The following is a 26,121-nucleotide window of genomic DNA, read 5'->3' on the forward strand; positions in this document are numbered from 1 at the left end:
CGGCGGCTAAGTGGCCCAAAACGGCAGCAGACTTTAAATCACTGACTGTCTTCTGCCGAACTGCGAGTAATATCGCAGACCCGTACTGCACAATACGGGTACGGCACATGCGCATATTCCCAAACCTCGGGAATCTGCTTAAAAAACTGAATCCGGCCGATTGTTTGGGAAATCAGAATTTAAACCTGTCTGTCAGAACCGGGAGGCCTGTTCTTGGGATTCCATGATTTTATTTGAATAGTGCAATGTATTCTCAGTGGGCACAAAAAGCCCATTTTAATGCATTGTCTATAAAAATAAATGGAAAATCTCACTCCTCACCATGGTGTTTATGTATTCTCCAATCTCTGAAACTAGTGAGATTATTTTTAGAGCTTTCCATAATGATAATACAATAACCATTTACTGTATTCTGTGGTTAATGGAGCTTTTATTATAGCTTCTGTTTTCTTGTTTATTTATTGGAGAGTTGAAATACTGGTGAGTTATGCTGCCCATCCACTAGGCGATTAAACCTAGCGATTGAGCGATAGTGACCATAGTTATCGCTCCATCGCTTGGTAATCGCCCGCAAATCGGGTAGTAAAATGTTAAAAACGACCAGCGATGCACGCGCCCGCTGGTCGTTTTTAACATCTGTCATTGCCCGAACATATTGGTCAACCTGACGACTGCCGTCAGGTTGCCATGTTCGGAGATGATTGATCTGCATACACTGAACGTTCAGTGTATGCACTTCACCCCGCGGGTGATGACAGCGTCGTAATCGTGCCATCATCCCCACATCTTGTAGTGGATGGGCAGCATTATATGGCAGTGTGTGATTGGATATTGCCTTTGGTAATATACATGACTAATATGTACATTGCAGTGTATCCTAAATGTAGACAAAATTTTTGTACCACAATTAAGTATTCATTTAGAAATGATAAATATAATCTATATTGTACATCTTGTGTATACCTTTAAAAGAGAAATAGAATGTAGTTATTTACTTTTTATAGTATGGTCATTCTTTGTATTGGGTAGAGCGTATTTAGTTTTGCCAATTACATATGGTACAATCCTGCATGATCTGTTGACCATATCAGACATGATCAAGTTATTTGCCACTCGGACTGAACAATCAGATACCTGCCAGTTCTGTTGGGACAATTACAGCAACTACAGGCTGATCACAAACCTCTGCTAACCACATCTAAAAACGATGAGCTAATCGACAGAGCATAGGTGGTGTTTTGAGACTTTGCCCTCAATAATATAAGCCTACTGCAATATTGCAGTACAGTATGTCTGATCAGCTTTACTAATGAGGCACTGTATACATTAAAGTGCTACTCTATAGTCTCAAGGTTGACACAATTACGGTCTCCCAGCTTCTGTGTTTGCTAATTATTCAGCTGCTGTAGAATAAATCAATTATTAAAACCTCAAAGAATATGTAAGCAAGAAATGGTAACCTGAACTGAAAACTGATGATGCCAATTACTTATGTTGACATATATAGTTTATGAGGATAAGTCCTTGGAGATATTTATACATGGATAAATTATACTATTACACTTTGATCAATGCAAAACTTTGTTAGGTAAATGTTTCAGTGTACTTTCCTTAGGACAAAGCAATGATTGTACTGAAAAAGTTACACATTAAAGTTATGGAACTGTCAAAGTGTTGGGGAATAATTTATATATGTATATTCCCGGGATATTTGCTGTCAGTATTTTTCTCCATCAGAGCACCCTACAGGTATATGGTGTGTCTGTTTTGATGTGCATGTAGGTGTCTTGCTAGATTTATATTTAACAGCAGGAATGAAGCCAACACTTGCACTTAACCCAGTTTGTATGACTGGAGAAGCTCTGTAACATAAGTTATTGTACATATATGTTAACAACCAGAACAAGTATAAACTTTTACATTGCAGATATAGTGGAGAAGCTTTCTGCATTACCATACTTGGTTACCATTTTCTAACAAAGTAAAAATATCACAAGCCTTCACTGGTCGTACATGAAAAACTCCAGGCCAATATTTTTGTACAATATACTTATTTGGGCCTTTCTGAGAATATTTGACCTTGATTTTAACAGCCAACATTGGCTAGCCAGCCTACTGTATAATGTCATATGTTTGACTCCTATATCTACAAAACCATGGGTTTAACTTCTTGGTAGTTATATAGAGAATTATTTTTTTTGTGCTACTCTTCTTCATCCAAATTGTGCTTGTCTGCAAAGTAATGAACAATGAAACAGACTTGGCTAGAAGGAGTAGACTGACTACTGATTAATACAGCATATTTGTGTTTTTAGCCTCAGTAACCACTGTATTTTTAAGAAGGCACTTTACTATCTGTGTATTGCTTGCTGTACACCTGTATAGCTGATGACAAGAACAGAAGAACATTGTGTTCTGTGACAGTTTGTTTAGGAAAATACCCTCATTGAGCTCACAATGAATTGCTTATGTATTTCTCCATTAGATGGCTAATGGTGCTACTGACATTTTTTTTTCCAGTAGTCATACTGTGGAGCTTACAATAACATAGTAGCATTGAAGTGTACATTTTGGGATCATTGAAGTCTCTGCTGCAAACAAAAATATGACAAAAATGTCAGAATTTATACTTTCTTCTTCAGGGGGCCATAGGGATCCACAGGGATACCATGGGGGGATATTATGGTTGGAAGACCAGGCACCAAACCATTAAAGCTTTGGCTCCCAGAATGCCCCGGGTCCTCCTCCATATATACCCCGCCCCTAGCCATAGGACTTCAGTTTGTTTGTTTGGTGTGGCAGGATTCAGACGCACCTTTTGTACAGGGGACTGCTTAGGCAGTCCTGAGCTTTAATTTTATGATTTATTTTACTTTTGTTTGCTTGAGTTGGCAGTACTAAGAGTCTGTATTAAGACGCACAGACTGCGACTCCATTTACCTCCGCCGGGCCGCAACATCAGTAATTGTGCTGGTGATTTCGGCGGGTCGTGGCTGAGCTTAGCTAGCAGCAATGCTGCGACCTGAACTGCACTGGATGCTCAGAGATGTCAGGTAAGGCGATTCCTCGTTTGTGGGGAATCGTGCGCGGCAGTCCTTGCTTCTGGTGTAGAGACGCACCAGAAGCCACTGCTGTAAGTACCAGGGATTGTCCGCATCCTTACTACACCAGCCCGGGGCCTTATCGTCTGATGCCGGGGATCGGCAGCAGACACATATCTGCTGCCGTGAGGCCAACGTACCCGGTTGGTTAATGCAGGTTAGGGGAGGTAGGCGCTGCTCGGCAACTCCTTCCCCGACCCAGACGCAGTCCTGATGAATAGGTTTTGCGCGCCTGGGTTGCTCCACCTACCCTTCACGTGTATGAGATGCTCACGGTCCACAGAGTGCACCTGGTAGGTGTTGGTCTCAGGAGAGTCTGGGTCAGTCTCCCTGTATACCTCTCCTTTGGTTAAGGTATACAGTGCTCTATAACCTACTAGTACTTTGCGTTGCGTTGCGTTGATTTTGAGCCCAATGTAATTATATTACATATGCATTGTATGTGATTGTTGCTAGCTGCTGACTGACTATGATTTCTTTCTATCTGTCAATAATAACTGTCAATATTCTTTCTGAGTGCTTCACATTCATTAGAATTTGTGAACGCTGTAACATTACTTTGTAATTGTTACCTTTACTTTAAACATGTCTAAAGATAAAGGGAAGCAGGAGGGGGAGCCACCTTTGTCGGTTTCATGTAAATCATGTGCGGCATATGTGTCCTCACAGGACATAAAGGGAGGGTTTGTGTGCTCTATTATAAAGAGCCACCTTACCAGTCTGGTATACCTGTTGTTGGACAAGAGCCATCTTGGGTTGCTTCTTTGTCCCAGGTTATGATGCAGGTGGTGGATCGTTTGGCTACACCAACGATGCCTCCTTGGATGGAGTGTCCACATATGTTTTCACCTCATGGGTATTCCTCTATTAAGGATGTTGATAGCCATATTAGTCAGAATATGGCGCCAGCTAATGTTGAGATCAGACCGGTAGTGACTAAAGCACCTTAATGTAAGTTGTCTTGATCTAATTCTGTTCAACATATGGATTCAGACGCATCATCAGAGGAGTCTGATGATGCACAGGATTCCTCTCCAGGATCTTCTTCTGGAAAGGAGAATCATCCATCTACTGTGGATGTTACTTCTTTGGTGAGGGCGGTTAGATCAATCCTAGATATTCAGGATGATGAAACAACTCATAGTAAAAAGCCTCCAATATTTAATCAACACCGAAAGGTGGTCAAAATGGTATTTCCTGAACAGATCACTGAGCTTATTGAGGAGGCATGGGGAAACCCTGATAAGCAATTTTATGTTGATAAGAGAATAAAATCATTGTGCCCATTCCCACCTTCGGTATGTGCTAAGTGGGAGGTAACGCATCTGATCAAAAAGGCTACATTGCCTGTTCCATCAGCTTCTTATCTGAAGGATTCTGCAGATAAAAAGATTGTAGCTTATCTTAAGGCGATTTTTTTCAGCATTTGGAGTGGTTACCCATCCAGCTATAGATGGAGCCTGGGTCGCTAAAGCAGTTTGGTAAATGGATTGGGGGCATTGGAAAATTCCCTACCAAATGCTACCAGAGAACAGATGTTTAATATTTCCCATATACAGGAAACAACTTCCTGGGAGGAGCTGCAGTAAATGCTGGAATCTTAGCTTCTAAGGCATCAGCAGCATCCATAGTTGCATGTAGAGCACTGTGGTTAAGGTCTTGGAAAACTGATACAGCATCAAAAAGGGCGCTGGAAGTCTTACCTTTTCATAGAAAGGTACTCTTTGGAGCAGAGCTGGATAGCATAATCTCTACTTTGGTGGCGTTAAAGTCAGCAGGTCTGCATCTACGTCCTATAGTAGAACTAAGAAAGTCTCTCTTTTCAGTCTTTTCGTCCTCAGTGGAAAACCAAAAGACAGACTTCTTCCAAGCTGAATAGTTTACGTAAGTCAAAACGACAAACTAAAGGGTCTGGTCAGACAAGACGTTCAGCTTCTCTGTCAGACAATAAGCCATCAGCCTGATGGAGCGGGGATCCCAGGGTGGGGGGCCGACTTCAGTTTACGGATTGTTGGCATCAAACAACTACAGATGCCTGGGTCCGAGAAGTGGTCTCTCAGGGGTATGCCCTCATTTTAAGGAGACACCCCCACCAGAGGTTTTTTGCCACAAAGCCTCCATTGGATGTGAGCAGGGCCTTGGCTGTTCAGGTAGCAATTCACTTACTGCTGCAGGCAGGGGTGATAGCTCCAGTCCCTATTTCTCAACAGGGAAGGGGTATTATTCAAATCTATTTCTGGTCCAGAAACCAAATGGGGCATATTGCCCTATATTGAATCTAAAAATCTCAACTGGTTTTATCCATGTTCCCAAATTCCGCATGGAAACTCTCCGGTCAATTATTTTGGCTATGGAGCAGGGAGATTACATGGTTTCCCTGGATATTAAGGATGCATATCTGCATGTTCCAATTATCTCATCCCACCAGCAATTTTTAAGGTTTGCTGTCCTTCAGCAACATTACCAATTTTGGGCTTTGGCCTTTCTACGGCTCCCCAGGTATATACCAAAATAATGGCGGTCATGATTGCCTATCACAGACGTCGGGGAGTCAGAGTACTGCCATATCTGGACGACGTTCTGATATTGGCACAGGCTCCGAGGGTATTGCCACACCATCTCCAGCTGACCATAGCCTGCCTACAAAGGCACGGCTGGATCATCAATTGAAAAAAATCATCACTTTCTCCAACACAGCCGATGATTCATCTGGGAGCATTGCTAGTGTCTCAGGCACAAAGGGTGTTTCTGCCAGAGGACAAGATTGTGGTATTGTCAGTGCGGATACACAAGCTGATACGCAGGCAAAGAGTATCTATTCTGTCAGCAATGCAGATGCTGGATCAATGGTATCGACCTTTGACATGGTGGGCTATTATTATTATCCTTTATATGGCGCCACAAGGGTTCCACAGCACCTTACACAGTACATAAACAAATAAGCACACAAGAAAACAGATAACCGTACAAACCATGCAGGACAGATACATGATTTATACATTGCTGCGTAACACTTAGATAAGCAGCATGGTGTCCGTATCCAAGGGTTGGGTGCTGTTGTAAATTAGAGTATAATTAAGTGAAGGAGAAGCACATGAGGAAAGAGGGCCCTGCTCGTGAGAGCTTACATTCTAAAGGGGAGGGGGCAGATAAACATGGGTGACACAGATGGGCTGGATAGAAGGGTCACAGTAATCTAACATCTATGGAAAGGTTAGTCTAAACTTAAGAGGAAAAAAAAAAACAATGAGTTCAGCAAAATTGCACCAAGCCTCATGATTTGTGGGCCACAACCAAGGACCATTTGAGAAGCTATGCTCCGTTCCATTCCAGGCCTCTGCAAAAGGTTGATTCTCTCCACTTGGAATGGACAGTATCATTCAATACGCTAACAGATGATCTTTTCTTCTCCAAAAGTTTGTTACTCCTTGTGGTGGCTAAAATCTAAACAAAGGGCGTCCATTCTGGATTCCAAATTGGGTGCTCCTCACCACGAACGCGAGTCTTCACGGATGCGGGGCAGTGACAGGTCATCACACCTTTCAGGGGAGATGGACAGATCAAGAAAGTCATCTGCCAATAAACATTCTGGAACTGCGAGCAGTATGCAAAGCACTTGTTAGGGCACAGGACCTGCTTCAGGGCAGGCCTGTCCAGATTCAGTCCGACAATGCAACCACCGTTGCCTACATCAATCATCATGGAGGCACAAGAAGTCATGCGGCCATGAAAAGTGACAAAGGTTCTCATTTGGGCAGAACATCATGTTCCGGCCATCTCGGCAATATTAGTTCTGGGAATACTCAAATGGAAAGCAGACTTCCTAAATCACCAGGACATACACGCCGGATTGTGGTCTCTCCATCCGGGAGTGTTTCAACTCCTGGTAAACAAATGGGGTCTACCAGAGAGAGATCTCATGGCGTCACGCCACAATCAAAATGGCCCCAGGTACGGGTCAAGATCCAGGTCCAGACACCCATCAGCAGATTTCGTGGATGCACTGGCAGTAAGATGGGACTTCAGGTTGGCGTATCTCTTTCCTCCAATTCCCTGCTTCCAAGTGTTCTCAGGAAATTAGAGCAGGAAGGTGGAATAGTAATACTGGTGGCTCCAGCCTGGCCCAGACGTCATTGGTTCACCGATATACAGAATATGTCAGTAGACAGTCTGTATCCTCTTCCTCTGTGACAGGATCTACTAACGCAAGGTCCTTACCAAAATCCGGACTTGCCCCGTTTAGCTTTGACGACGTGGCTCTTGAAACCTCCATCCTAAAAACAAAGGGGTTTTCCAGTTCGGTTATTCGGACGATGCTTAGGGCAAGGAAGCCTGCTTCTGCCCGCATCTATTACAGGTTTTGGCATTCCTTTGGTTAATGATGTTCCCATAAGTAATATGATCCTAGGGTATTCAGGATTTCCAGGATTCTGGCTTTTTTGCAGGCAGGATTAGACATTGGTCACCGCCTGGCTACTTTAAGAATGCAGGTGTCTGCACTCAGTTTGGTTCCAGAAGAAGATTTCTTTATTACCAGATGTTAGATTTTTTTTTCCAAGGAGTTCTGCAGGTTCAGCCTCCTTTTTGTTCCACCGGTAGCACCGTGGGATTTGTCTTTTGATTCTTAAGGGGTTACAGGTGTCCCCATTTGAACTTTTAGACTCTGTAGATTTAAAGTGGTTGAGAGCAAAGACAATTTTTTTCTTCTTGCTATCGCATCTGCTCGCAGAGTCTCTGATATGGCAGCACTCTCTTGTCGCTTCCCATTTTTGATTTTTCACCAAGATAAAAAATCTTGGGTTAACTTCCTAACGTAGTGTCCCGTTTTCATGTGAATGAAGAAATTGTTGTTCCAGCTTTTCAGGCTCCAGACCTGTCTGTAGGTGAAGCCTCCCAGGATGTAGTTTTGTGCTCTCCATATTTATGTGGAGCGTGCGAATTCTGTTAGAAAATCAGATTATGGTTTTCACAAACGAGGATGGCCAGCTAGTAAACAGACTCTGGCGAGATGGCTATGCACGACTATCTCCCAGTTGTGTACACAGGCTGATCTTCCTGTCCCAAGCACGGTGATAGCGCATTCTACTCTGTCTGTGGGCATTCAGTCGTGGTACCTATATCATGGGCATTGAGTCGTGGTACCTCTGCTGAACAATTATGCAACGCTGCCACGTGATCTTCTGTCCACACTTTTCTTAGGTTCTATGATACTTTTGCCTCTCAGGATGCTTCATTTGGGCGAGAGTTCTCCTTTCTGCTCAGGAGCATCCCCCGCCCTAGGAGAACTGCTTTAGGACGATTGTTCTTTCTTCTCCTCTTTCCTTATCATGCCTTTAGGCTTGCTAACTAAATTGAAGTCCTGTGGCTAGGGGCGGGGTATATATGGAAAAGGACACCGGGCATTCTGGGAGCCAAATCTTTAACTGTTTGGTGCCTGGTCTTCGAAACCGTAATATCCCCCCATGGTATAACTGTTGATCCTATGGACCTCGAAGAAAAGGAGTTATTTAGGTAAGTCTACCATAACTCTATATTTTGTTTTAATCATGTATAAGCCTGTGAAGATGAGTGATTTGGAAATGGAAACACTGGGTGAGATGTAATAGGGTGCGAGTTTTGAAAAAGTGCAAGTATAGAGCTATACCGCACATTTTCAGAACTCATTCTAATAGGGTGTGAGAACATGCAAACTCGCATGGACTGGATGCACTTCATTTTTTAAAATGTTTTTTATTGTTACGGTTTACTTTTTTTTTTACTACACAGAAAGATGCACGTATCCGTGCATCTTTCTGTGTTACTACACATACCCTTCCTTTACACGAATGACATGGACCCACGTATCTCCTGTCATTGCAGGAGCCGGCAGCCAATCACATGGCGCTTCTGTAGGAGCTGCCCGCTGAATGGCTGTGCGCAGTAAGCCTGTCTCACACTTTCAACCAATGGAAAGCTCCATTGAAGTCTATGGTGGGAACTGCTACATTGTAGCCTTTGATGGTAAACAAGGTTCACCTCAATTAACCTTGCGTTTAACTTCATAGATTATAATGTAGCGGTTCCCACCATAGACCTCAATGGAGCTTTCCCACCATTGATGTATATGGGGAAAGGCTTCACAGCTCTTACTGATTTGTGAAGGCTTCTGTATAACTCGGACCTTTTAATGCTAGTCGCATTAAGAAGTCCAAGTTTTCATAGGAGAAATCTCACTTGGACTCGCATAATGTAATAACCTCGAACCCACAAGTTCGCAGGCTATTACATTTGGCGAGTTCTTAGACAAACTTGGACCTTTAAATGTGCAAGAAGGTACAACTTTGTCTTACACAAAAAACTCACACCCTATTACATCTCACACAAAATACCCACAAGTCTACTGAACTTCTAAAACTTGTTGTAACAGGGTTAAGTAATTATTGAGCCAAATTCAGATGAATTCCGTGCAAATAGAATTTCTCTGGCTTCACCAGTATGATATGTGCTGTCTTATGGGCTATGAATAATATACATGTACTTACATAATATGCTGGGCAATTGGGATGTGCACAGTGGCCCTGATTCAGAGCCGGACGCTCTGACAGAGCGCTCGCTCTGAATCAGGGCTGGCCCTCTTACTTTTTGGAGTGGCCTCCTGGCCGCTCGCATAGCTGTGGGTAACCACCCACAGCTATAGCGAGCGACCAAAATGATGGTCGAGATGGTCAAGACCATCGCGACCATCGGGCTTGCGACGAGACCCTAAGGTAGGGTCTCGTCTGCCGCAAGCCCTGGAGTACTTTTGGCTCTATCAGAGCCAAAAGCACTCCTACTGACCTCACTAGTGATGTCAGTGGGGCCGGCCCCAGACAGTAGGCGTTCCCATGGGAACGCCTCCGTCTGGGCAGCCACACCCCCGGCACGCCCACCAAAGGGGGCGTGCTGTCAATCACCATCGACAGCACGCCCCCTTTGGTGCAAGACCCATAACGACTGCTTCCGTCGTGCGCATGCGCACTTGGGCAACATCGCGCTGGGGCAACATCGACGGCTTCCGTCGTGCGCATGCGCACTTGGACAGCACGCCCCCTTTGGTGCGAGACCCATAACGACGGCTTCCGTCGTGCGCATGCGCACTTGGGTAACATCGCCGGCTTCCGTCGTGCGCATGCGCACTTGGGCAACATCGAGCGGGTCTGAATCAGGCCCAATATTTCCTATGTTCACATTCTTCTCACACTGGGAACTTACTCAACACAGTAGAACCCCAACTGTCATATTAACCACGTGCCGATTAACCGAGCAGCTAATTTAAAAAATGTTTTATATAGTAATCCAGATTAAAGATCCACAGTGTTTAGAATAACACGCAATAGGGCGACACCACATTGTCGACAGGAACAAATGGTCAACACAAAAATGGGCAACATGTTTTTTCACATTTTTTAGTGTTTTAGGCACTTGGGGGGAGGGTTACGCTGCGGAGGGGAACAGTTAAGATTAAGAACTAGGAGGAGGGCTAGGATTAGGTACTAGGGGGAAGGTTAGGCACTAGGAGGAGGATTAGGGTGAAGATTAGGCTTAAATAAATGTTATAGTGTCAACGGCTGTGACACTGTAACATAGCATTTCGCATGCAAGTACACCCACAGCTGCACACAGAATATAGGTATGCCACATATCATTTTAATCAACAGAAGCTGCTTGTGCATCCAGTTTGCATTGCTTTACGAATCAGTCTCATTTGGGATGCGGTCAATATCCCAACCACGGGGATTCAGGCGGTCAGAATGCCGGGGCCGGCATCCTGACACAGGCATCCCAACCGCCAGAATCCCGAAGGTAAGTAGCGGGTTAGCGGGAGGAATAGCGTTAGAGGTTAGGGTTAGGCACTAAGGGGGGAGGGTTAGGTTTAGGGTGTGGGGAGGAGGAGTTTAGGTTCTGGCATCAGGGAGGTAGGGTTAGGATACCTACCGACAAGTGTCGGTATCCTAACCTTGTCGAGATGCCGGCGTCTGGATTCTGACCACTGGCATCCCGTACCCATCCCGCTCGGTGCTACTGAGTTGCACAGGGCTCGCGCGTTATGTTTAGCGCGACCTCTAGGTCACAGAGGTAAGATATACTGTATGTGGATACCTCTGTGTATGTATGTGTGTGTGTGTGTATATATATGTATAATAACTGTACAGTAACTCGAGCTAGGCTGCATATGATCATTGTTTAAGTTATGTTTTTGGTGCACCCATATGTATTTAAATTCCTTCTGTAAACAGATGCTGTTATTTTAACTGGTATATGTAATATTTAGCCAAATTATGATTGATCCTGGCTTCACGGGTGTTTTAGCGATTACCCATAATTTTTATTATCCTTTTAACCCCTCCCATAGTTTACCCCACGTAATCAGGGTTCTACTGTATGTGGGACACCTACATTTTTACTGTACAGATGTGCCCTCATACATCTAGCCTCAATACGCCAGGCAAGTTGCGCTGTGTGGCGTGAGTGAGCCGCCAGGTCTCATGCTACTCTGCTAGCGTCTGGTGTCTTTTTTTTGCTGAAAATGCATCGAAGTCTCAATGCAATGTGACTAGAACACATCAGCAGACTGTGCTGATTAATTTGATATGTGACACTTTTATATCTGTGTGCACCTGAGTCTGTATATGAAGCACAACAGAACTTGGAATGAAGAAAGCTGCAGCTGCTACAGTACATTGTAGCACTTCATATACAGAATTAGAGACTCTGTCGCATACAGATATACAGGTGTCGGATATCGAATTAATCAGCATAGTCTGCTGGTGCGTTCTAGATGCATCGCATTTCAACTTATGCTGGGCATACACTATACAATTTTCTGTCAGATATCTGTCCAATCTGGCTGGTTGGAAAGAAAACCTGGTAATGTATGGGAGCAAATGACAATCGACCATTTGCTCACAAACACTGGAAAAATAGCCAAAAATGGTTGTTCAGACAAATTGGTTAAAACACACAAATGTAACCAATTTGAACAATTGTTTTTTTGTCCGTTTTCAAGTGTTTAAAACCATAAGATCAACTGTCATTTGCTCCCATACATTGCCAGGTTTTTATTCCAACCAGCCAGATTGGACAGATATCTGACAGATAATTGTATAGTGGATGCCCAACATTAGATGTATTTTGCGGCAAAATAAGACACAAAAAACATGCACGCTAGCAGAGTCTCATGGGACCTGGCACGCCGAAAGAGGCTTTATAGCGCAACTGCAGCAAAGATGTATAAGGACACAGATAGTGTGCTAAATATTTACTCATACTGTATTTCTCAGACTGTAGCCTAAATACTTTCTCCATACCTCCTGCATGTAGTGCTTGTTCACTGTGCATAGAACAGATTAGTGAAATAAGTAGAGATGTGTGCAGACCCCAGCGTTTTGGTTCTAATTCATTATTGTGTTCCACCCAGTGTTTTTGGTTTGGATTCCATTTTGGTTTGGTTTTGGATTCCTTAGAAATCTATGAAAATCTATTAAAAATCGATAAAATAGGTTTTGGATTGCATGTAAACAGGTCCAAAATAGCCGAGTTCGTTTTTTAAATCAGAGTTCCGAACTGACTGCAGAACTGAACTGGGACTCAGTTGAACTTGGAACCCCAAAGTGATTCCAAACTAGGACTTGATTCTACTTGGAACCCCTAAGTTCAGGTGCGTTCATATTTCAGGAAAACCAATCTCTAGAAATGCCTTTTTTTTTTCCACTCTGGAATTGTTTGCTTATAACTTTTCTTTACTGATGCGTGCACTTTCCTCCATCTGTAAACAATAAAGGTCAAATTTGCTTGATTGAGAAACAGAATGCAAGTAATTATTAATTTGCATTTTAAACTTTGCTCAAATGTTTGTTTATGCTAGAAGTGTATTTTATCTAAAATGGACGAAGTGTGCATGTATAGAAAAATCTAGTTTTCACTTCAGTTGGCAGGAAGTGATGCCAAAAGGTATTGTCGTTTTAATTCCTTGGAATGCTGAACTGCAGGTTTGAAGTCATTCTTGTGTAAATAAAGAGAATTGCTTTAATTAGTAAAGTTTGCTTACAGGAAAAATGAGTTCTAAATAGTGTTTTTTCACTTTAATACAAGCATCATATACTGTACAGCACATGAACTTGGATTGCTTTGTAATGCTTATTTACAACCAGGATTGTAATTTTGTAATACAGTATGAAGCATGCTGTCAAGATTTTGACAGTTATTACACATTTATTCTATAGAATTATTTGACGTTAGCTTAACGATGGATCGGTCAGCAACACAATGTGCCGATTGATCCAACGATTTCCGTGTTCTTAACAGGCAAGTGTGTATGCGCAATTCGCTTATCTGCTGTCCGACATGCCTGGCCACAGGAACCGATAGTGACGTCATTGCCGGCGGTTACTGCGCCCAGCATATGGTTTGGTCGGCAGGTCTCCTGTACACAGAGCCAGATTTAACAATATATCTGCAAGACATATCTGCATCTGCCTCGCTGCACAGTTGACGTGATATGTCTGTGAACGACGTCGTTCACAGACATATTGAGTGTACACAACCACAGATCGTTCGTTGGTTGTATGAACAGTATATCATACACATATACAATATATCAGTGTGTACCCAGATTTATTTTATATGTAACACTTTGCTTGGTAGGTTGTATTCCAGGCTTAACATAAAATGTTTAGTTTTTATTGCAATGTGTTTTCATTATTTCAGTTCCATAAGAGGTCTTACCCACTGTGTTACTGTTTTCCACTGATTTGTTCGTGAATTCAAGCGCTTTGTACCAAGACTTTCCAAACTGACTATGAAATAACACGTTAAGTAAAACCTCAAAATACTGATGATACATATAACCTTTATTTGGCATCTGTGATGCCTTTTGCATTAATAAAAGCACACGGTGCCTCCTGCTTGAAACAAAATACATATACTCTGTATTTTATTGACTACAGTTTAAACTGTGTTGAATATTTATAATTTTTTATGTTCTATATGTAATGAAAATTTTTTGTTCTCTTTTTCAGTCCCCCAAAACCAAAGAATGTGGAACTGCCCATTAGGCCCAAGGTTGTTGATCATATAGATGAGGCTCCAGCTGAGGCGCACATCCCCAAAGGGAACATTGCTAGCAAAGTTTCTTTATTTGAGAATAAACGAACAAGCCACAGGCAGATAGAGTTTTATGCAACAAAAAACATTTCCCAGCCAAGGAAATTTGTGGAAAGAGCCAAACTGAATTTTGGGAAACAGGTTAAAGGAGCTGGCCTGAAAGACAACAGCTCTTCAGTGAAATCACCCAGTGATCTAAACATTACCAATGGCAAAAAGCCTGAAAATAGTCATTGTGAAATAAAGGCAGAACCAAGTCCGAAAGAGTCTGCCAATCGTAAAGTTGACCATAAGCAACGGGAAGACCGATCAGTAACTCTGACAAATCAGATGCAGATGGAAGACAGCAGAAATGGTTTGGAAGTAGAAGGAGCACCTGTAAAGCCTCCGACAGAAAGTATTTTGCCTTCAGTAGTGGATAAAAAACACAATGATCATCCTGTTGAACTAAGCAACTGTGATGTCCCTTTAAGTGACAATACTACCACACTCTTTGATGGTTTACAGCTAGACAGTAATACAGAAGAAACATTGTCACATTCATCTCAAGAATCTTCTGATAATCTAGCTGGGAATATTACTGCTTTGGAAAGTGGTGTGGGTTTAGGGTTAGATTCTACATATACAGATATGGGTAATACACATAATTCAGTAAAAAAAGAGCCCATTGTCTCCGCAGACGAGTCTAGTGTTTGTCTGACTAAAGACTCCAACCTATCACCTTTAGATGTTGTAGATTCTGTTTTGATGGCTGTAGTACCCTCCACCACAGATCAGAATCAAATCAGTGATGGTAAAAAAGTACTTGTCAAAGACAGAAAAGCACAAGCACAGCCCACTGAAGGAAAAGATATTGCCAAATCACCTAAAATAAGAATGAACAAAAAGAAAATGCAAACAAAAGAACCCATAAGCAGTGATGTCAAAAAAGAGCTGCAAAAGAAAGAAATCCCTATTCTACATGCAAATGATACCAAATCTGAGAGTAGCTGTTACTTACCAAATAATGAAAGCCTAAATGGAGATGTTCAGGCACAATCAGAACCAATAAAAGAAACAGAGGAAGTACAACATCACCAAGAGGATCTTGGGGAACACGATTTGTTGCAAAAAGATTTGAAAAATAAATCCTATTCTCCCACTCCGGAAAACAAGAGTCTATCAACTGTTGAATCATTGGCTTCGGATGCAATTGTTCAAGCAAGCCAGGAAGAACCTATTACTGGAGAGGTAAACAATATTTCACAGATTTCCACACTATGCATTATTGAAACCAATGAAGGACCAGAGGCAGAAAATTCCTGTGTTGAGTCTGTTTCACCACAAAGTGAAGTAAGCCACCATCCGGCATTGTCAAGCTCCCTGGATGGTGGGGAGTCCTTAAATGAAGGGTGCTACTCACAGAATGGCTTTTCTGTAGAGTCTAGCAAAATTGAAAGTGGACAGATTACGCTGTGTAGCGATTATTCAGCCAAAGAAAGCAGCCCTGCAGTCCTGCAGAATATCACCAAAGATATTGTTCCGTGTCCAGAAGCAGAAAAAGAGGATTTGACTCTGTACTCCAGTAATGAAAATGAAGTGAAGTTCGCATCCGATATTGAACAGGAAGATAATTCACAAAATATTTCCAATCTTCCAGTGACTGAAAATAAAAGCCTGAGAGAATGCATTGTTGACGTGGCGGTAGAACAAATATCAGAAGAGCATATAAATACTGAAAACCAGCATAATAATGCTTTGAGCAGAGTTGATAAGAAAGCAGTAGACTTTAATACTGAAGTAAGTAACAATGATAGTATTGATGTGAATGTGGACAATTCAGACATCACGGTTTCTGGTGTACATGAAAATGGTGCTAACACTTATACTAATGGAACCATACATCCTACAGAGGCTCTTGATGAGATTGTCACCAATGTACAACATAGCCCTGAAGCCAGTTTGAATGCCTCAGTAGCAAGTGAGGAAAGTGTTTTAGATTCATCATCAGACATGGAAAAGTTTGCTGAAGCAATCAGGAAGCTAGACAGCCCAATTACAGTGCCTCAGAAGAGGAAAAAGCCCAGAGCACCTAAATCACCAGGTCCATATTATGGGTTACCACCTATCCATGAGGATTACTTGGAAAAAATACTGGATACTGAATCATTCTCATTTGGTTTAGGGAAGAAAGATAGACCAAAGGAGCTAGCACCAATGGCATTGTTTAAAATGCAAAGCAAAGAAGCTGCTGAGAAGCCGAGGCCAAAGCGGGCATCTGCTGAACAAAGCATGATTCTGAAATCTCTGAGATCACACAAGGAACCACTCTCGTCACCACAGGAAACGTGTGACAAGGAAAAAGCAGATGTGGCGGATGTAGCAGTGAAGAGATCTCGCATAGAGTCCATTTATTCTAACTTCAAATCACCATTTGCAGCAAAGATTGAAGAGAATGTGTTCTCTCCCACTGTCACTACAGTCAGCACAATAACTACCTCCTTCGACACACCCAGAAAGGAGTTTACTCCCCCAGGCAATAACTGCGATCTTAAAACTACAGACTCTGCAGACACGTATCACACAATAGTAAAGGAAGGTAAAGGTGATTTAACACTGCAATCTTCAAAGTACTCTCAAAGTGACTCTGCAAAGCAAGCGTTAGCCACACCTGTACGCAGCATGGACAGTCACCTGGAATCCAGCAACCAAGGACATACTGACTTGCCAGTAACACTGCCTGAATTTAATGGATACCCAGAGGTAACTAATTGTACACCTGATGGGAGCAAGAACGTGCCCCTGTTTGAAAGCACTCCAACATTGGACAATACTGAAAAAGACGTCTCAGAAATATTTTATTTTAAGGGCCAAAATCAAAGATCCTTAATGCCAAACCTTAGTTCAGAGGTGAGCTCTCTGTCTATTCTCTTTCTCCCTCTCTCTCTCCCTCCCTCTCGTGTGTGTGTGTATATGTATGTATGTGTATATGTGTGTGTATATATATATGTATATATATATATATATATATATATATATATATATATATATAATATACACACACACATTACATTATTGCAATTGATACAGAATGTTGTATTCCTTTTAGATATTTGTAACGTAAGGATTTTGTGTTGGGGGAGGGGAAGAGCAGGGACCTGCACACATGGTGTACTACACTACAAGCATACTCTCACTATCAAATATCAGAACTGCAGCTGAAGTCCACAAAGGAAAACTCATAGGCTGTTTGTTATGTATACAGATATCTGCTGTATAAAAAATGCTGCTAACAGGGTGGTTTATTAATCCAAGGTAGTGACTGTCACTGAAAGAATGCTGAAACTCTGCTAATTTACCCTCCTCTGCTAATTTACCCTCCTCTAAGCATTTGTTTTGTATTTTGTTTGTCTTGTTTGAACTTTTACATATATATTTTGTATTTGGCCTTTTAATTCAGAGAGTGTATTGAGGATGTGACTTCTAATACCTTCATACTATATGCATTGCTAAGAGAAATTTTTAATTTAGTATAATATAATTCAGGTTCGTTCACCACCTAAAGATATCTACATTTTAAACAAGTTCTAACTAATATTTGTTTTTCTTCTTTTTTTTTTTTTTACACCAATCCCATGTGACCTGCCAGTCTTTCTGTTGCAACTTGTGTAGAATGTACTGTAGGCACCTTAATGTGACAAAGATCTTAAATGCTGATTCCCAGCGTTGATAACAGATTGAATTGCATGAGCTTTCTTTTGCACTAATACCTTTTTTTTTTAGACACTTGCTCAACAGGTTAGTTATTTTCTGTAGTGTATAACTTTAAATTTGACCTGCTGCCCATACATACAATTCTGTAGTCTTTTAAAGAGTGTTTTTCTTACTGGCATTAATTCTGTTGGTCAGGCTGCTGCATTGCTTTAACAACACAGTAACATAACATAGTTTGTTTTAAGTACAAAATAATGAATGTCATATGGATTTTTTTTTTGTATGAAACTTCAACTAGCATTTTGAAGCACTCTGAAAATACCATCGAAAATAATGCATACAAAAACAAAAACCCAGATAATGCAAGTAAAAATTTTCTTTTTTGAGATTTTTAATATAGAAAATTTACCTAACAGATTACAGTATGCTAAATACAGACTGGGCTGGTACGAGGGGTGTGTGACCAGGGCCTATGCGTGGTACGATCATTGCCCCGATGGTACCCTTTTGCCCCTGGAGATGCACCCCGCTACCTAGAAAGGCGCCAACACTTATCTTCATGCACCTGCACTGCTGTCCTGGCATATCATGATGCTGTATGCATCGGAGGCAGGGAATGGGAGCCCAGGGCGCCCTTGCACCCAGCTCAGAAGACAATACATAAGGTTTTGGAAATTCAGTTTAAAAAGAAAACCATTATCACAGTTAATAATATATTCAGGTATGGTACCTATAAGGTTTGTGGTTTTCTATCATTTGGAGCACCTCAAACCTTCAGGTTGGGTACCGGATGCCAGCGCTTAGGATCCTGGCACTCAGAATCCCGTCTGGGGTGCAAACCCACCGCAAGCACGTAAGTATACTAACCATAAACCTAACCCTCCCCCTCCCTGCAGCCTAAGCCTAATTCTCCCCCTAGTGCCTAACCCTCCCCGTAACCCCAATACTTACCATTGGGATGTCAGCGGTCAAGATTCTGGAGCCGGGATTCTGACTGGTGTCAGGATTCCAGTGCCAGCATCCCGACAGCTGGGATCATAACTACATCCCAAATCTGCTAGACTATACTTAAGCATTGCCTTTAATATAACGTTTTTACAGTGTTCCTTCCTATGACTGTAGGGGAAGACACTTGGTGAAGGCATTACTACCAAACAGAAGAAAATATTTACTCATGGTCTTCTAAGTACAGGTCCAGCCAATGTCCAAATGTCTTGCGTATATATGACCGTGGCACCAATGAGAGCCACAGGCTGATACTGTTATGTTTTGGGATGGTTTCTAATGAAACCTATTGCATGGTTTGGTCATATTTAATCTGTCAATAAAAACTGACTTCATAAAAAAAAGAGTTCCTGCTTAATTTGAATTATTTAATGATTTTTCTTTGCATTGTTTTAGGTATTTTCAATGACAGGTGCTGAGAAAATCAACCCCAGACCAGGAAAGGTAAAGAGGAGTACTCTTTTATATTTTCTACATGGCATGGTTGCTATTGATGGAACAACTGACCTTTGTGTAATATGCTTTTACAGGTGGTGATTATTTCACAGCCTGAGTTTGGAGGTGCTGTGTTTGAAGTGTTTTCTGATGTGATGGATTGTTCCTCTTGGGAGCTCTCGCCTACAATTTGCATCAAAACCATAAGAGGATGGTTAGTAGTAAAATATTTGAACTAATTTCTAAGGTTTGCATTATTACTGTATGCACGTTTTCTTCATTTTCCATGTGTTTCTGGATGTATGAAAGGCTGTTAAGCAACACATTGTTTCACGTGGTACAGTTCTTATTTTACATTGATAATGAAGAGCAGTCTTACGTACTTCTAAGGCCACAATTGCGATTCTTCAACCTTCAAACATTTCAAGAATAATTATTATAAATAGTCTCAAAAAGACCTTAGGTTCCCCACATCACTCACCCAAGAATACTCTGACTTGTTTCTACACTTCGCCATATGCCATCAGACCCCCTACCCCCTTTGCCACCACAAATGGTCTTTACAGGCTCTCAAACCCCCACTCATGGGGATATCTACCATCAGTACAAGGGGCCCATAGCTTAGGGGGGCCATCTTACTTATCAAACTTGCATGTGTTATATACATTTTCTACTTCAGGGTCCATAGGGTATCCACAGGATACCTTGGGGTATAGGTGTGACGTCAGTCGCTGGGCACCATAGAGTTAAGCTTTTCAGCCTCCCAGGATGCACTAGGGTCCCCCTCCTATACCCCGCCCCCGAGCCAAGGCACCTCAGTTTAGTTTGGTGCCCGGCCGGCGTCGGGTGCACCTGTCGGAGTGGGGGGCTAGAAGAGCCCCTGAAGCTTTCTTCAGTGCAGCTGTGGCTGCACATCTGGATGTACAGCATGGACAGTCAGTCCTGACGTCCATGCTGTCTTCCCTACACCCCCGCCGGTACCAGAACGCCGGTACCGATCCGGGGATGCTGGTGAGCATCTGGGATCACAGCTAGCGGTGACCCCAGATGTTCCGGACCATGGCCGGATCCAAGGGGGACAAAGGTAAGCAGCGGGGTCCCGCGGTGGGTCCCCGCTGGTCACATGGTCCTAAGTCCCCAGGCAGGGGGCTCCCTGGGGACTGGCTGCAGCGTGGAGCCAGGCGACCAACCTGCGCTTTCCACTACCCCCTGGGACAGCGGACCGCAGCAGAGCGGTGGCGCTGCGGCGTCCCAGGGGTTAAATGCATGCCAGGAGAGCGCGCCTTCCCTGTCTCACAGCCGGCGCCTCCCCCGCTGCACACAGCCCTCTCTGCATGCTGCCGACTGGTCCTGTGGCAGCGCTCCTCCCCCAGGCCAGCCTCCTCTCTGCTCCTCGGCGGCCATCTTCTCCAGAACGCATGGTGAACGCTGCTGGAAGCGCTGGACGGAAGCATCGTGGTCTGGGTCCCCCCCGCATACCTCTCCTCCGCTGTGGCTCAGGTCTGTGTATGCAGCGCTGTGTCCTACCAGGCCCTGTGTCTGTGTAGTTGAGTGATCAGCGCTGTTAGTGCAGGAATTGTTATTTCTCTGCATTGTATGTGACTGTGCTAGCGCTGCCTGTAACTTTTCTTCTCTAAACTGTCAGCTTTATTACTGTCCCTGTTCTTCTGCTAAAGCCCTTGCGGTGCGGTGCTGCAGGGTGGTCTCTCGCCTATTTAATACTTAATTGGTGAGAGAGGTCACATACGTGGTGCCATCATGTCTGAAAGTGATTTTCCCCTCCGGCTACAGTGTACCACGTGCAAAGTACCGTTAGCGGAGGGGGAGGGTAGCGCGGAGGGCCTTTGCCGGCAGTGTTTGTCCATGGCGCGGCCTATTACGGTTACAGCACCGGTACAGGAGCCGCCCTGGGCTTGTTTCGCTCAGGCGTTAACAGCTTTAGTGGGCCAGTTAGCTCCGCAGCCCGCGTTTACTCCGATGGGTTTGTCCCAGCAGTCTGTGGTGTCGTCACCCATGCAGGGGTTCCCACGACAATTGGTGGTACCCCACAGCCTCCCTATTTCCCCGCTCCCGGGTTCTCAGGAGCCAGCGTGGGTTAACTCCCTGACGAGTTCTGTACAGCACTTGTCGGATGTGTTGCAAGGGGAGTCTGTGATGCGGCCTCATAAAAGGCCGGTGGCGTCTCTGTCCGCTCCTTATGAGGATGACGAAGGGACGTCTGATGATGGGGAGATTCTGGATCCTTACGATCAGGAACCTCTCCATACTAAGGACGCTGATGCTAAGTCCAAAGTATATATTCCTGGACTTATTCGGGCGGTCCGCACAGCCTTGGTGATTGAGGACGAAGTTCCCCCAGCGGCTAAATCTAAGTATGCCTTTTTCAAAGATGTGAAGGGCGATGCCACAGTCTTTCCTCTTTCGGGTCAGTTGGTGGACCATTTAGAGGAGGCGTGGAAACAACCTGGCAAAAGATACCAGCCGCAGAGACGCCTGGCGGTGGCTTATCCGTTCGCGGATAATTATTTTGCTAAGTGGGAATCCCCTCCACAGGTGGATTCTCACGTGACCCGTCTTGTCCGTAGTGCCACATTGCCGATGCCATCCATGTCCTCCCTTAAGGATGCTACGGACCGCAAGGTAGAAATCTGCCTGAAGTCCGCTTATTCCCTTGCAGGGGGGGCAGCACGGCCGGCTATGGCCATTTGCTGGGTTGCCAGAGCGATGGAGCGCTGGGCGGATTCATTAGAGGCTTCTTTTGAATCCGACTGTCCGGCCGAACAGGCGGAGTTGATTGGCAATCTCCGTGATTCGGCCACCTACATCAACGAGGCGGCTCTAGACATTAGTACTCTGGTGTCTAGAATTTCTTCAGCAGCGGTAGCTGCTCGTCGCACCTTGTGGCTGCGATCCTGGAAGGCGGACGCAGATTCCAAGAAAGGTCTGGAAGCGTTGCCGTTTACCGGAGAAGTTCTCTTCGGTCCGGATCTGGATAAGATTGTGGCCACGCTGGCGGCAGCCAAATCTGCTTGTCTCCCGTCGGCCGCTGCTCCTTCTGGTTCGGGACCATCATCCTTTCGGTCATCTAGGGCCCAGGGCAGGCCCAAACCACAGTCGTTTCCTCGACAGGCTGGCCCTAAGAAATCGGTCAAGCCCCGGAAGCAGGCATGGAGTACCAGACGTCCGGCCCCCAAGCCAGATGACAAGCCTGCGGCCTGACGGTCCGGGCCTCCCTTTGGGGGATCCCAGGGTGGGAGGCCGCCTGCTACAGTTCGCCCAGTGTTGGTCGACCACTATGACAGACACTTGGGTTCTGGAGGTGGTTTCCCACGGATACGCCCTCACCTTCCGGCACAGACCCCCGGCTCGCTTCTTCACCACGGGTCTCCCATCAGACCGGAACAAGGCTACGGAGCTGCGGAAGGTATTGCACACTATGCTCCAGGCTGGAGTTATAGTGGCTGTTCCATTCTCCCAGAGGGGCCAGGGTTTCTATTCAAATCTATTTTTGGTACAGAAACCCAATGGGTCATATCGTCCGATTCTCAACCTCAAAGCACTCAACAAGTCTTTGCGGGTCCCGAAGTTTCGAATGGAGACCCTACGGTCCATCATTCTGGCGCTGGAACCTGGGGACTACTTGGTGTCATTGGACATACAGGACGCTTACCTGCATGTCCCTATTCTTTTGCGCCATCAACAGTTCCTCAGGTTTGCAATCCGCAGCGACCACTTCCAGTTTCGGGCGTTACCTTTTGGCCTGGCGACAGCACTACGTGTTTTCACCAAGGTGATGGCGGTCATGGCGGCTTCTCTGCGGCTGCAGGGAGTCCGCATGTTGCCGTATTTGGACGACCTGTTATTGGTGGCAGGATCTCCAGAGCTCCTGTTACGCCACTTGGACCTGACCATTGCACTGCTGCAACGGCACGGCTGGCTAATCAACTGGCAGAAGTCCACTCTAATCCCGTCTCGGAGGATTCTGCATCTTGGAGCCTTATTGGACTCGGGACAGCAAAGGATCTTCGTGACGGAGGACAAGATCTCTGCTTTACAGTCAAGGGTGCGCAGTTGCCTGCACAGCCGCCGGGTGTCCTTACACTCGGCGATGAGGTTACTGGGCTCCATGGTGTCGGTGTTCGACATGGTGGAATACGCCCAGTTTCACTCCAGACCTCTGCAGCACCTGATCCTGTCCAAGTGGAACGGGCTGCCTCAGTCTCTGAAGTCCCAGACGATTGTGCTCACCCAGGAGGTTCGCCTGTCCCTTGCGTGGTGGTTACAGACGACCCACCTCAACAAGGGACATCCGTTCTGGGTTCCAAATTGGGTCCTGTTGACAACGGACGCCAGTCTTCGGGGCTGGGGAGCAGTTTCGGGTCCACACTTGTTCCAGGGCAGGTGGACGCCGACAGAAGCGGAGCTTCCAATAAATATCTTGGAACTCCGTGCGGTCTTCAATGCTCTCCAGCAGGCACAGCGGTTTCTCCAGGGTCGCCCGGTGCAGGTCCAGTTGGACAACGCTACCACCGTGGCCTACATAAACAGGCAAGGAGGAACTCGCAGTCGGGCGGCTCTCGTAGAGGTCTCTCGGATCCTGGTTTGGGCGGAGCGCAATCTTCCGGCCATATCAGCGGTCTTCATCCCGGGAGTGCTAAATTGGGAGGCGGACTTTCTAAGTCGCCAGGACGTTCATCCGGGGGAATGGTCCCTGCACCCGGACGTTTTTCAACTACTGGTGGACAGGTGGGGTCTTCCAGAAATCGATCTCATGGCGTCCCGGCACAACAACAAGTTGCCGGTGTACTGGTCTCGCACAAGAGACGAAGGGGCGTCTCTGGTGGATGCTCTGTCCGTCCGGTGGACGTTCCGGTTCGCATACCTGTTCCCTCCGGTCTCCCTTCTTCCACGGGTAATCCGGAAATTCAAACAGGAAGGAGGGACGCTCCTGTTGATAGCTCCCGCGTTGCCCAGACGGCACTGGTTCTCAGACCTTCAGGGTCTGTCCGTGGACAGTCCTCTGCGGTTGCCGCTACGACCGGACCTTCTGTCTCAGGGTCCTTGCCTTCACCCGGACCTGACTCGGCTGTCTTTGACGGCGTGGCTGTTGAGACGGCCATGCTGAGGTCCCGGGGGTTTTCCAGCTCTGTGGTGCGTACCATGTTACGAGCTCGGAAACCGTCTTCCGCGAGGATATACCATCGCGTGTGGCATACGTTCTTCCAGTGGTGTCGACCGAGAGGTTATGCACCGCGGGAGTTTCGTCTGTCTCGGATTCTCGCATTCCTGCAAGCGGGACTAGATCATGGGCTTCGCCTTGCTTCTTTGAAGGTACAGGTTTCGGCCCTATCTGTCTGGTTTCACCGTAGGATTGCTACAATCCCGGATGTGCGCACCTTTATGCAAGGTGTTCTCCGCATTCAGCCGCCCTTTGTTCCACCTGTGGCGCCTTGGGATTTGGCTGTGGTCCTGAGGGCTCTCCAAGGACCGCCGTTTGAACCACTGGGCTCAGTGGATCTTAAATGGCTAACAGCTAAGACTGTTTTCCTTCTGGCCATTGCTTCGGCCAGACGTGTTTCTGAGTTAGGGGCTCTTTCTTGTAGACCCCCTTTCTTGGTTTTTTATGGGAACAGGGCAGTGCTCCGCACTCGGCCCGAGTTTCTTCCCAAAGTTGTTTCCCAGTTTCATGTTAACGAGGAAATAGTTGTTCCGGCCTTTAACTCACCGGGTCTTTCCGTGGGTGAGGCCTCTTTGGATGTTGTGCGGGCCTTAAGGACTTATGTTGACCGCACTTCTTCGTTTAGGAAGTCGGACGCTTTGTTTGTCCTCTATGGCTTCCGTAAAAAGGGTTGGCCTGCTTCAAAGCAAACTTTGGCAGCCTGGATCCGTATGGCTATTTCTGAAGCTTATCTTCATGAAGGCCTACCGGTCCCTCCTTCTCTGAAGGCTCATTCCACTAGGTCTGTGGGTCCTTCGTGGGCAGCTCGACGTGGTGCCTCGGCAGTTCAGATCTGCAAGGCTGCTACGTGGTCCTCTGTCCATACCTTCGTGAGGTATTACAGGTTTGACACCTTCGCCTCTCAGGATGCTTCCTTCGGGCGGCGGATTCTCCTTTCTGCACAGGAGCGTCCCCACCCTTAAAGGATACTTCTTTGGGACATCCCCAAGGTATCCTGTGGATACCCTATGGACCCTGAAGTAGAAAATATGAGATATGGTAAGAACTTACCCTTGTTATCTCTATTTCTACGAAGTCCATAGGGTTCCACAGGACTCCCGCCCTGTCGCACCTGTGCTGCAGATGGGCTTTGCTCTGGTCACCGGTTTTCCGTCTCCCTCTGGTGAGAATGTGATTCTTGTATGTGTCCAGATCTTTTTTCTCTCTCTTCCTTCTCCTCCTCCGGCCTATGGCTTGATAACTAACTGAGGTGCCTTGGCTCGGGCTCGGGGGCGGGGTATAGGAGGGGGACCCTAGTGCATCCTGGGAGGCTGAAAAGCTTAACTCTATGGTGCCCAGCGACTGACGTCACACCTATACCCCAAGGTATCCTGTGGAACCCTATGGACTTCGTAGAAATAGAGATAACAAGGGTAAGTTCTTACCATATCTCATATTTTTCACCATTGGGTGGTACATAAGGGCCCTTACAAACTTTTGCTATGGGGCCTTTAAATACCTAGTTACGCCCCTGCCCTCACTTACTATAGAATGCTTTCAACATGACACCCAGACCTCCTTCAAATGCCAAGCAAACATCCCTAAATG

General features: G+C 45.3%; 1 protein-coding gene across 2 annotated transcripts in view; it reads left to right on the forward strand.

Moving 5' to 3' along the window:
• The window catches only part of CRYBG1 (crystallin beta-gamma domain containing 1), a 396,888-nt gene that overhangs the window by 264,644 nt on the left and 106,123 nt on the right, over positions 1 to 26,121 (forward strand). For both annotated transcript variants that reach the window (XM_088460440.1, XM_088460441.1), the window contains 3 exons: positions 14,138 to 17,111; positions 19,317 to 19,364; positions 19,451 to 19,569. In XM_088460440.1, coding sequence (XP_088316566.1) covers positions 14,138 to 17,111; positions 19,317 to 19,364; positions 19,451 to 19,569 — 3,141 coding nt within the window. The remainder of the gene's footprint in view (positions 1 to 14,137; positions 17,112 to 19,316; positions 19,365 to 19,450; positions 19,570 to 26,121) is intronic.

Source organism: Taudactylus pleione, unplaced genomic scaffold, assembly GCF_031769625.1.
Source record: "Taudactylus pleione unplaced genomic scaffold, aTauple2 ptg000046l, whole genome shotgun sequence".
Lineage (NCBI taxonomy): Eukaryota > Metazoa > Chordata > Amphibia > Anura > Myobatrachidae > Taudactylus > Taudactylus pleione.